A 12,558-nucleotide genomic window follows, 5' to 3' on the forward strand; every position below is an offset into this window, starting at 1 on the left:
AGCTAAGGAACCTAGATCTCATCAACGATCCAAACATATACTTAGAAGGTTTCATCTCATCCGAGAAATAATTGATAGAGGAGATGTTAAAATATGCAAAGTGCATACTGATGATAATGTTGCTGACCCCTTGACTAAGCCTCTTGCACAACAGAAGCATGATAGTCACACTAGCGCAATAGGCATTAAACTTATGCCTGATTGGCTCTAGTTCTAGTGGGAGACCATTATTATATGCACTTGGATCCAATATGTTCTGGACACATTTTGTATCATTTTATTATTATTAATAAAGGCATTTCAGTTTAATATTTCTATAAAGAATATTAACGTCCATAGAATAGTATATACAAATTTGTAAGACGTTGAGTAGTAAACTTAACTGTGAGATTCTACAAAATACTGTTTTTAAATGTTGTCCCTAGTCATTATTAATATCTGGGCAATATTAAGACTAGTGCGTGAGTGATTAAATGATCTAAATCTCATAGATCATGGACATGAGATGTCAAGTCTTCACGCGGGCACACATTAAGAGTAATGGTGTGCTGGACTGACCCACCATGAGAACGTAACATGGATCGTTACGTGAGTGTCATAAACGGTTCTCATTGTGACAATGGTATATGTAATCCTTTGACTTGAAGTCACTACGATTCCTACATGAGTAGTCTTATATTTTAATGTCGTCAAACATTACCCGTAACAGGGTAACTATAAAGGCGATAATTGGGTATAGAACGAATCATGTGGAGGAATGTGAGTGATGTAGATAGGATTTGTCCCTCCTATGTAACGGGAGTAAATATCTACAGGCCACTTGATAGAGTAAGACTTTGAAATGCATGGCCATGCTCAGAAAGGGTAAATATGAGATATTTATTTCTGGAAAGTCTTCTCGGGTATCGAGGAACATAAATTGAACATACAAGGATGACACATCCATGCCTTGGTTCAATTAGATATAAGGACAAAGGGATCAATCATATAAAATGTTTGTCACAAGGTATACTATGTCGGTGCAAGGGCATTCTTAATATTTAGGTCACAGTGATGTATTGGTAGATACCGCTCATTATTAGTGATATTAAATATACTTGATTAAGCTCAAGTGCAAGTGAGATATTGTTGGTATATGCACTAGTAGCTTAACATTTATATTTAAATATTACAACCTAAATATGTAAGAGATACCTATAGGGTCACACGCATAGAATTAGCCCACTAGAATTATGTCTTATTGGACCGGCCCATTGGATAAGCCCAATAAGGCTCCAATAAGAATTAGGTTTAGCCTCCTTGTGGGTGCTTATAAATAGAGCATGAGATGCTCAAACCCTACATCAGAAAATTACACACTCTTGCCTCTGCTAGTACAAAGAGCCGCAAGGGAGATCTAGTGGGAGAGTTCGCGTGGACTTATGTAGAGACGAGGCTACCAGTGTCTTGTTTGCCCAAACTGTCTTCAAGAGGTAATCCTTACTACTCTTTTACGTGTTTGATTGCAACATGAACTTTGAAACATGTGTTTTGCAAGATCTTCTCACATAGGGAATTTTATTCCGCTGCGGTAATCAACCGCATGATTCCCTTCAGCGGGAGCGGCGCTGCGGGATCGAGAGGATCCTTTGGTGCGGCGTTGGGAAGTCATCTTGCTGAGAGGAAGGATAAGGGTGAGAAAGAAAGGAGGTGCTAGTTTGTCAATTCCAAAAGATTGTGGGAATTCCGGAAATGGTGAATGAGTAAGGGAAGGGGGTTTTAAAAGTTGGGGTAAGCAACGGTTGGGAAGTCGTGCCTCATCATGGCAGAGGTGGAATGATCACTTAAAGGAGTGTGGCGCAGATTTCGGGAAACGAAGGCAGCACATTAAATGAATGGTCACAACGGTTGAAGCTTATTGGTTTGAATTCAAACTGTCAGGATTTACCACGATTCAAAGGGACGTTTCAAAGATAGTGGTTGAGATTCCCTGGATTCGCTAACCTTTATGTCACCTCAGGGCGCCATGTGAGGCGCAGGCTCGACCCATGTCAAAAAGTTACGGTTCAATGCACGTGCGCGACTACGGCGGGGCGAGCAAATCCAGCCTCATAGCCGCAAGCTCACTTGTGGACTCAAGTCGCCGAGGGAGCGTGACGAGGCACCCAGAATTTTAAATTTTTAAAGCTTTAAAATTACGAAGCCATGTTAGCAATTGCTCTTTATTCCCGTGCCTTATGTTTGGCATTATCTAGCTTCTTACGCCCATCGCCTTATCTCTTTTGTTTAAAGACACACTTAGCTCTCAAGCTTCGAGCTCGGTGTCTTGTGGACTTGTGGACTGGGCGAGACCCCCTGGTCCCTCGCCCAAGGGCGCTGGCCTGAGGCGGGGATTACATTTGGGACTTGGGTCCTTGTCCCGAAGGCCCAACTGGCCCATTAGGATGATTTAGAGGTGCTAGGCCCAACTTCCCCAATTATAAATAGGGGAGGATACCAATTGTAAGGGACTCTTAGCTCATTTGTGCAATAACAAGCTTGAAATTCAGTTACTTTCTCTCTCTAAGCGGTTACACTCTCACTTCTCTCTAGAAATCTCACATCACGTTCCTTGCATCTTAGGTACTATACCTCATCTCAATGTTCATGATGGAACATTTGAGAAAGAAAGGGGGTGCTAGTTTGTCAATTTCAAAAGATTGTGGGAATTCCAGAAATGGTGAATGAGTAAGGGAAGGGGGTTTTAAAAGTTGGGGTAAGCAACAGTTGGGAAGTCGTGCCTCATCATGGCAGAGGTGGAATTATCACTTAAAGGAGTGTGGCGCAGATTTCGGGAAACGAAGGCAGCACATTAAATGAATGGTCACAACACTTGAAGCTTATTGGTTTGAATTCAAACTGACAGGATTTACCACGATTCGAAAGGACGTTTCAAAGATAGTGGTTGAGATTCCCTGGATTCGCTGACCTTTATGTCACCTCAGGGCGCCACGTGAGGCGCAGGCTCGGCACATTTCAAAAAGTTACGGTTCAAGGCACGTGCGCGACTACGGCGGGGCGAGCAAATCCAGCCTCATCGCCGCAAGCTTGCTTGTGGACTCAAGTCGCCAAGGGAGCGTGACGAGGCACCCAGAATTTTAAATTTTTAAAGCTTTAAAATTACCAAGCCATGTTGGCAATTGCTCTTTATTCTCGTGCCTTTTGTTTGGCATTAGCTAGCTTCTTACGCCCATCGCCTTATCTCTTTTGTTTAAAGACACACTTAGCTCTCCAGCTTCGAGCTCGGTGTCTTGTGGACTTGTGGATTGGGCGAGACCCCCGGGTCCCTCGCCCATGGGCGCTGGCCTGAGGCGGGGATTACATTAGGGACTTGGGCCCTTGTTCCGAAGGCCCAACTGGCCCATTAGGATGATTTAGAGGCGCTAGGCCCAACTTCCCCAACTATAAATAGGGGAAAGATACCAATTGTAAGGGACTCTTAGCTCATTTGTGCAATAACAAGCTTGAAATTCAGTTACTTTCTCTCTCTAAGCGGTTATACTCTCACTTCTCTCTAGAAATCTCACATCATGTTCCTTGCATCTTAGGTACTATACCTCATCTCAATGTTCATGATGGAACACTACTCTCCAGTGCACTGACAAGAAAGGAGAGTGGATCGAGTCTCAGCTGCTTACGGGAAGGGTGGAACTACCATTCGCGCCCTTTCGCTTCCAGACACCTACTGTGGAGTCAAAGCAATCTTCCAACCAAGAGTCGGAGTTGGAGTCAGATCCATCTGAAGAGATGTCGGTAGAGAAGAGTGAACCCCTAGTGGAACCCGAGGACCTACCGAAGGCTGAGGTGAAGGAGGAAGAACTTCCACCACTACAAGGAGAGTCCTGGAACATGGAGAGCCCAGATGAAGACGAGTTGAAGGCCCAGAGTTTCTTTCGACTGGAAGTTGATCAGTACTATCAGGAGAAGGGCAAAATCTATCGAGGTCTGAGGAATCATCTGTTGAGGGAGTTCACCAACGAGCCACTGCCAGATGACGACAACACTTCAGAAGAAGAAGAGGTAGAGGAAGAGGCTAAGGAGTAGGGTTGGGTTGAGAGACATTCACTTTCTTTTTGGGTTGAGAGTACCGAGTTGGGCATTGAACTATTTCTTTTGCTTTTCATTTTGAATAATTAAATTTGATGTAATTTACTTGGGTTTTTCAGACGCATGTTTCATACTCTTTCAGATGATTATTTAATGTCGAAGTTTTGCGCTGTTGATTATTTTCTGCGTGCTTTTGGAAAGACTAAGTTTCAAGAATTTCGTAAAATTGAACCTTTGTCATTAATTCAAGATTAATTAGTTAACCGACGAAAATTCCTTATGAAACTTGTGACGTTTGGTTACTGTGTGACACTCGAGAAATCGGGACGTTACATCTTGAGACTTTGAAATCTTACTAATGAGTAAATTTACTCGAACAAATCTTTCTACATACAAATTAAGAAACACAATTGTCAGCAAACTGTGTAGAACTCGACTATATGGTTGTCTCATAATCTTCTCTACGACTGAACAAATGGTCAAATTTTAAAGATATGATAAAATTAATTTTTATTTACTTTAATTAATTTTTGTAACACATTTTTAAAATCAGATTGGTTTAGTTAAGAGTATAAGGTATCATTTGGTACGTCCTATTATGCATAATAGGATAAGCTTATATAATACATTATAGACTTATCAATTGTTTAGTGTTAACATTGTATTGTATAAACTCATACAGCAATCCCCTCTTATACATTAAAATGATAGATTATTTATTTCATCATATAGATGATGGATAAGACATGATGAGAGTGTGATGTATAAGTGACACAAAATATTTAATCCACCACTGTCACCACCACCCTCCACCATCGTCACCACACCCTCTACCTCCACCGCCGCCGCTGCCTCCACCACTACCCTCCACCACCGTTGCTGCCATCACCATCATTTTCTCCACTGCACCGCCACCACCCTCTCTCTCTGCCACCACCGTCATTGTCACAACCACCATTGTTGTCTTATCACCCACTAACATCATCCTCATTTTTATAATATCTATCATTATTTAATATTTCACAAAACATAAGTTTATATTAATTTAAACAAAACGATAAGTTATACAATGTATGACCCAACATTGTATAATGTTAAATTTTTTTATCAAGTCGAATGGCCTAATACTATTAGATGTTATACTATCATCTCTTATACTATACAACATACCAAACGAGTTGTAATTGAACTTTATACTTTCCAAGTGCTTGTGTTTATTTCTCTTTATTTTAGTATTTAAAAAAGCATCAATACTGTCTGAGTTTGGTTATTGTTTATTTTAAGGAACTGGTCCTGTTCGGCTGAATTTGTAACAGAGCTCACAAGAGTTTGTCACTGAGTTAGCAGAAATGCCTGTCACCTTGCAATCTCCGCCTTCAGCAGCAGCGTTCTCTTCCGCCGCTGCATCATCTTCCATTCACCGGAGGATCCATTCCACTCCGCCGCCGACTCTACCCTTCAAATCCCAAAGGTCCTTCCCTCTCATTCGCGCTTCCTCTTCCTCCATCAACACCGGTAATCAACAATCACCATGCACCTCTTTTTCTTCTTTCTCCGATTTCCAAATTATCCTCTATTTACAGTTTCTGTTTTCGATTTTCCTGTGCTGCAGCTTCGATCACTGAATTGGATGCTGTATCTGCCTTCAGCGAGATCGTTCCAGACACTGTCATCTTCGATGATTTCCAAAAGTAACATTGATTTGGCTTCCTCCTTCGCTTGTAATAACTATGGGATTTGAATGAGTGAATGTTTGATCGGATGAAGAATTGAACTTGGTGTTTCAGGTTTCCTCCAACTGCTGCCACTGTCAGTTCATCGCTTCTCTTGGGTATATGTGGACTTCCAGATACCGTTTTCAGGGTTAGTTAGCCCTTTTCATCTTTCAAAACTTAACATGTGCATTTTGGTCTCAGTTTGAGTTAGCCAGCAAGTTACATCTTTTTATTGTGTAGAATGCTGTGGATATGGCTTTGGCTGACTCTGAATGTAATGGGCTGCAAAATCCTGAGGCAAGACTGTCTTGTTTTGTCAACAAGGTATTTCTTTTATTTCATGGGTTTTTACTTGCTGATGCTTATTTATGAATTTGATTTATATATAACTTGAAGAGCACGTTTCTAACTTGTTTTATGGATTTGATCCTGTAACTTAGGCCTTAGTGAATGTCGGTACTGACTTGGCGAAGCTTGTCCCTGGCCGTGTTTCAACAGAAGTGGATGCTCGTCTTGCGTATGACACACATGACATAATTAGAAAGGTACTAGATTCTGTTTCATGAGATTTATGATGTTAGAATTCTATTGCTGTGGGTATTGAACATGAGAGTATAATGTTAAGGACATCTGGAGGTTAAATGTCTTCCTTATCAGAGTTGTCAAATTGAAAGTTTTCTAATGTTATCACATCTACGAAGTTCATATAAAGTTGTTCTGCCCCAGTTGAGAGTAAGTGCTGTAGTATCCTCAAAATATTAAATAAGTAACAGTTATGATTGTGGCACCAGATGTAGGGAAGCAATGGTTTGAATACCTATTTGGATAGCATTGAAAGGTTTATTTGGGGTTTGGGTTTTGTCTGTTCACCAAAATGAAGTTGTATAGTTGACAAGTAGTTTGTTTTAAAGTTTGAAGACCACAAATGGAAGATTTAGGCTTCACAATACACTTTTGCCTAAAGTAAAAATTTGGCCTTTCTGTAATCTGCACTGGAATATTGAATTCTGTCGAGTAAAATGTGAAACTAACAGGCCAAAAGTTGTTTAGGTGATCTTTTGCCTTAATCAAAACTACATTTGCAGTGAGTAGATTAGTTTTAAGAGAAGTGAATTTCTTTTCCCATTGAGAACAATTCATTCTAGATTTTGAGACCCATACGATGTATCCATACTTAGTTATTTACACTTCAAAGCTAATTTTATCTCACCATCTAGACAAAATCAATTGTTCTAAACTCACCTATAAATAGTATTCCCAAACATAAATCAACTTTTTTAACCTCCATTCTTTCAAAATCAATTCTACCAAAATTCATAACAATCAGGCACCCTAAGTTAATTGTGCACCATTATCATGTCTACAATGCCAAAATTGAGGAGATAAGTGTGTCTGTGTATGTGTGCGCGTGTGAATTCTAAACTGTGTTGAGTTCTGTACAGCGAATGGCTGTTAATCTGTTTAAAAACCAGCCTCATTTTTAGTAAATCCGTATTGCTCTACAAAAGGCATATGTATTCTTCGTTGGGGAAATCTGATGCTACTGTTATCAAATTTTACAGGTGCATGACCTGTTGAAGTTGTACAATGATAATAATGTTCCTCCTCAACGTCTGTTGTTTAAAATCCCCTCAACATGGCAAGTGAGTAATCAGGAAAAGTAAATGGCAGTGCCAACTGAGTTGAGAAATACCGATGCTTCACCAAATGTGCTGAGTGCTTGTTTTCTTTTTTATTTAGGGAATAGAGGCTGCAAGATTGCTGGAATCCGAAGGAATACAGACACATTTGACTTTTGTTTACAGGTAGTTTTGTTGAATATTTCACGAAAAACTCTTGAGGTTAATACACGAAGGATGTCATTTGTTCACACTGCTTAAAGAGTTAGTTCTGCCATTTTGTACGTAAAGCTTTATGTTTTTAATGCTCCCGGTACACGGAAAATATTATTTCTGAACTCTAGAAATTATTGGATGGTAACTGGTAAGTTTGATGACTTTGTTGCAATTTCACTTTTATCTTCATCTGAGCTAGTATGATCTAATGATTCTTTTGTACGATGGAATCTCCTATTTGACATCTTTATTCATAACGATGATAATTCTAAACTAGTTTGTAATTTGTTGAAGCTTTATGTATCAGCTTGCATGTTGGATGTAAAACCTAAATCCTAATCGTCAAATAATAAATGAAAAGAAATTCCTGTAACATAACTTCTAAAATATGTTGATACAAACCTCTGATCATAAATAACAAAATATTACTATAGTAGTGGCAATGTTTGAAATCACATGTGTAAAATATTTGCTCTGATGAAAATCGCATGTTTAGGTAGTGCTGATGTGAAATTTTTACCAATCCACTTATAAAATTCAAACGTTTAAGTACATCCTAGGATCTGGTGGCAGTGTTTTATTCCCATTTGATATAAGTATTTTGTATTTTACACAGCAATGGATCTTTTCTTTTTAAAATTTCACCTGACTGGTGATGTTAAAATGTTGTGTCCAATTCTCTTTGTAAACATTAAATGGATGGAGTCCTATCAAAGTTTGTAAATATTTATGAAGTGAGAAATAAATATAAAATTCGACATGACAAGCTCATGTGAAATTTTAACATCAGATTATCTATCCTCATTTTATCCATTCCTAATCATTTTGTGGATTGGTTCTATTTCTTCAGCTTTGCTCAAGCTGCTGCTGCGGCTCAAGCTGGTGCTTCTGTTATACAAATTTTTGTTGGCCGCATCAGGGTAATTTCTATTTTTATTTCTGCGATGTGTTACATAACACTTACTAGTTACTAGGGAATCTTATCTAGCCTTTGTGATTTTTCAGGACTGGGCACGTAATCATTCGGATGACAAAGAGATAGAATCTTCCAAGCTAAGAGGAGAAGATCCCGGGTTGACATTGGTCTGTAGTCAATAATGCTCTTCCGTTCATGCTCTGGCTATCCTTAGAATTTAAATTTACTTTCACTAAAATAAACTCGTAAAACTTTGGGTGGAAATTTAGAAGAAAAATGTTAGTAACACTCTTAAAACTCTTTTCAACACTTTCTCATTTATTGGTTGATTTGAAATACATGTGGGGACCACTAAATGTGGGCCCCAATCCAATTTAGTTGGACCCACATGAATTTCGACTAATAAAAGGGAGAGGGTTGAAAAGAGAGTGTTAAAGTAAGTGTTGCTAGCACTCCTCAAACTTAGAAATATAGATACTGAATGCTTCTGTCGTCCCAGTTTAAGTCAGCAGCGTTGGTATGACTTGTGGGACTGGAGCCATCTTGATTCGTGCAAGAATCAGAATGGTTATGATATGATAGTGTTACTAAATGCATTATTATTATTTCAGGTTACAAAAGCTTACAATTATATTCACAAGTATGGACATAAGTCAAAGTTGATGGCAGCAGCAGTTCGCAACAAGCAGGATCTATTTAGTCTTCTGGGGTATTCTAAGACTTCCCAACAGTCATATCCAATTTAATACCTCATAATTCTGATTTGTACGATGTTCTATAATAATTTTTTGTTTACTTTATATTGCTCCTTGTTTAGGGTTGACTATATCATAGCTCCGTTGAAGGTGTTGCAGTCTCTCAACGAATCTGTTGCTTTTCCTGATGAGAAGTACTCTTTTGTTAGGAGGCTATCCCCTGAGTCTGCTTCCCGCTACTTGTTTAGTGATGAAGAGGTATGGTTTAAGCCTCTAATTTCATTTGTCTTTCTCATTTATAATGTAGGAATTTCTTAAATGAAACTGCTAAATTATGATATAATATTATTATAACTCCACCTTATAATTGCAAAACATAATGTCATGCCCCTTTCTAAGTCATATCAATGGATCATCAAGAACCAATTAGGTGAAGAACAACTTCAAACTGCATGAAGTCTGTTTTGCTGGTACTCCGATAATGTATATCTGGGACAAAGACTAGGTCAGGTGCATGACAGACATTAACAAACATAAACCTCAGTTCTCGAGGAGCATCTGTTTTTGTTTGATAAACATTTGAAAGATGACATGATTACAAAGCAATGCCTTTCGTTTTTTGAGTTATCCCCCCTTATGGAACAAACCAATGTCTCTACCCTTAATTATCGGGAATGAATTCTCTCAATTGTTCAAAAAACTTGATCATGTCAAGTTTCACCATCTAACCATTGATTTAATTTTTATTTATTTATTTGATTATTAAACACACAAAAATGAATGGTTAGATGGTTAAACTTGACATGGTCAATTTTTTATCCGGAAGATCCATTTCCTTAATTATCATGGACTCATGGTTCTATCTATTATCTTTTTCCCTGTATCTTCAAACACCTAGAGTTCAATATTCAGTTGCAAAACATTCTGAAACGTAACATTAGAGCTCCCTAAATATTTTGATATCATCAATCACCTTGCTATTATATTTGCGTTTTTTTCCCAAAAAGGAAAAGGATCTATTGTGAGAAAAAAGCAATGAAGTATTTTTAATAAACAAAATATTGTACCTATCAAGAGGTTATGGAAAACCAAATTAGTAAACTGTATCTCCCTCACTCAATGGGTGTGAAATTTTTCTCAAGTTGAGATTTCTATTAGTAACATTGACAATGTGTTGAAAATGTTAGCAGCAGTTGTCATTTATGATGAGTTATGTCACCCTTATGTCTATGGTTCTGTTATCTTTGCTAACCTCGATAATAGATTTCATGTACATTTGAATTTCCGTTACATTCACCTAGAAGAACTTTTATTTCAATCCATTATGTGTGTTTGCATAGCAGTTGAGTTAATGTGAAGTGAGTTTTTTTTAGTGAGTGAGTGCTAACGTGTGTGTGTGTTTTCATCACAATCCATAAGAGTTTCATTCACTTTTTCTTTCAGAATGAGTGCTAACGTCCGTTAACACTAGCACGAACATAGCCATAGGCCAGTTAATCCTTGCGAATGGAAATTCAAAGTTCAAACAAACTGATAGAATTTCTTTCATGTTCTGGTGATTGTCAGCTTTGCTAAAAACCAAATTGCTTTACTAATAAGTATGCATTTTTCATATTCAGCTTATTAAATGGGACCAAACTAGCCTTACAGAAGCCATGGGGCCAGCAGCTGTGCAGCTTCTGGCTGCTGGACTGGATGGTTATGCTGATCAAGCAACTCGGGTGGAAGAGTACTTTCGGAAAATTTGGCCACCACCAAATGTATAATTTGACTTCTTTATGTCGCTCGAGTAGAACTTTTGCCTGATGGAATAACAGAATGTACAACAAATGAAAGGGAATCATCCTTCCTTTGTTTTTTTTATTTTCCCCTTTAACCTTGAACTCTTGAACAATTTCCTTCCATGTAAAGCACACGGTTCCTTAAATCTAAATCCCATCAAACTTGAGGAAGAATGGGAAAAATATCATATCCTATAATCTAAACGGATTCAAGGCATATATATACAAGGCATTCTAAGCAAGGATAAAACTCCATAGCTTCAAGGTAGGTAGTCTTTCTTTCCTCTTATAATTTGGTGTCCTAGATTCATGCATCTACGATCATGTTATGAATGATTCATGTTTTATATATTATATGATTATATGAATCATGATGTTTAAGATTTCTGACATTTGGTATCAGAGTTCATATGATTTAGGATCCATTTTGATGATTCAATGTGGAGAGTAATCACAAGTATTAGGGTTGCTACTCCTTGTATGAAATTATGAAGTCTACTAAATTATGTTTATTTTGTAATGCACTGTGAAGCTTATATATGTTGGGTTACCACTATGCTATAATTCATCACTACTACGCCGGTTTTTAAAAAAGGACACACAACAGTATAAGAGAAGATTGTGAAATTAGTATCATTATTTTCAATTTCTAGTGGTCAAATTATGGCTGTTTTAGACGCCCTGATTTGATTCATTTCGTCTTCAACGTCATCACGACCCAGTTCCTCACATACAATCTAGACGTGACTCTTCTCTTTACATCTTTGTTATTTCACTGATATTTTTGTTGCATAAGAGTTTGCATTCTTCGCTCACAAACGAATGGGTTTGCCTAGTAATAATAATGTGGATAATTCAGTTCAGAATTTAAGCAGCATTGAAAATGTGGTGCATGTGACTCAGGATGTTGATTGTTTTTTGGTCAAAGGGGATATTGAGGATGTTGAATTGTTTTGGGTCAGAGGTTTACCTGTTACTACTGGGCCGGCCCATAAATCTTATGTGGATGCTAAGAAACATGCGAGGAATAAAGGTCATGTAACTGTGTTAGAGAGACCTGGACGTAGATTCTTAGATTAGGATTTTGTCTCAAGCAGATCCTCTACTAGTGATTTTGTTTTGTAGTTGTTCTTTGGGCCTTTGACCTTCCCAGCTTAAAAATATATATATACTTAACATGCTTAATTGTATTTTTCGTCTACTTAGTTTGGAGTATGTGTAATTTTGTCCTTTGGGTTTTTTGGACTTATCAAGTCACTCTACTTTTATTATTAAGCAATTTTTTATGGCAGACAGTGAAATTTCATTGGAAAATCATAGATAAAATGTCTAAGCAAATAAAAAAATTATAATTATAAGTTTTAATTGTAATTTTCGTTCTCTTAGTTTGGATTATGTGTAATTTTGCCACTAGTTTTTTTGGGCTTATCAAGTCACTCTACTTTTAATTACTAAGCAATTTTTTTTATAGAAAATAAAAATTTCATTAGAAAATCAAAGATAAAATGTCCCAAATTGGACTGGGCGAAACCCTAGGGTCCCTCGCCCAGG

The 12,558-nt window shown here is 37.8% G+C and overlaps 1 protein-coding gene across 1 annotated transcript; it reads left to right on the forward strand.

Annotated features, from left to right (window-relative positions):
* The first annotated feature begins 5,335 nt into the window (after nt 1–5,335).
* Nucleotides 5,336–11,249, forward strand: LOC130713751 (uncharacterized). Its single transcript, XM_057563544.1, has 12 exons — nt 5,336–5,580; nt 5,678–5,756; nt 5,853–5,928; nt 6,021–6,104; nt 6,221–6,325; nt 7,343–7,423; nt 7,521–7,585; nt 8,466–8,535; nt 8,621–8,698; nt 9,143–9,240; nt 9,349–9,484; nt 10,846–11,249. Exons 1-12 carry the CDS (start codon nt 5,415–5,417, stop codon nt 10,990–10,992), a joined length of 1,185 nt encoding a protein of 394 aa, XP_057419527.1. The 5' UTR covers nt 5,336–5,414; the 3' UTR covers nt 10,993–11,249.
* Nucleotides 11,250–12,558: the final 1,309 nt, after the last annotated feature.

This window comes from Lotus japonicus, chromosome 4 (assembly GCF_012489685.1).
Source record: "Lotus japonicus ecotype B-129 chromosome 4, LjGifu_v1.2".
Classification (NCBI taxonomy): Eukaryota; Viridiplantae; Streptophyta; class Magnoliopsida; order Fabales; family Fabaceae; genus Lotus; species Lotus japonicus.

Excerpts from the sequence above, each read along its gene's own strand:
- LOC130713751 (XM_057563544.1), top strand. The coding sequence starts at position 5,415 with ATGCCTGTCACCTTGCAATCTCCGCCTTCAGCAGCAGCGTTCTCTTCC. Across the intron at positions 8,536-8,620 it reads TTTTTGTTGGCCGCATCAGG|GACTGGGCACGTAATCATTC; the intron begins GTAATTTCTATT and ends GTGATTTTTCAG. Across the intron at positions 9,241-9,348 it reads GATCTATTTAGTCTTCTGGG|GGTTGACTATATCATAGCTC; the intron begins GTATTCTAAGAC and ends CTCCTTGTTTAG.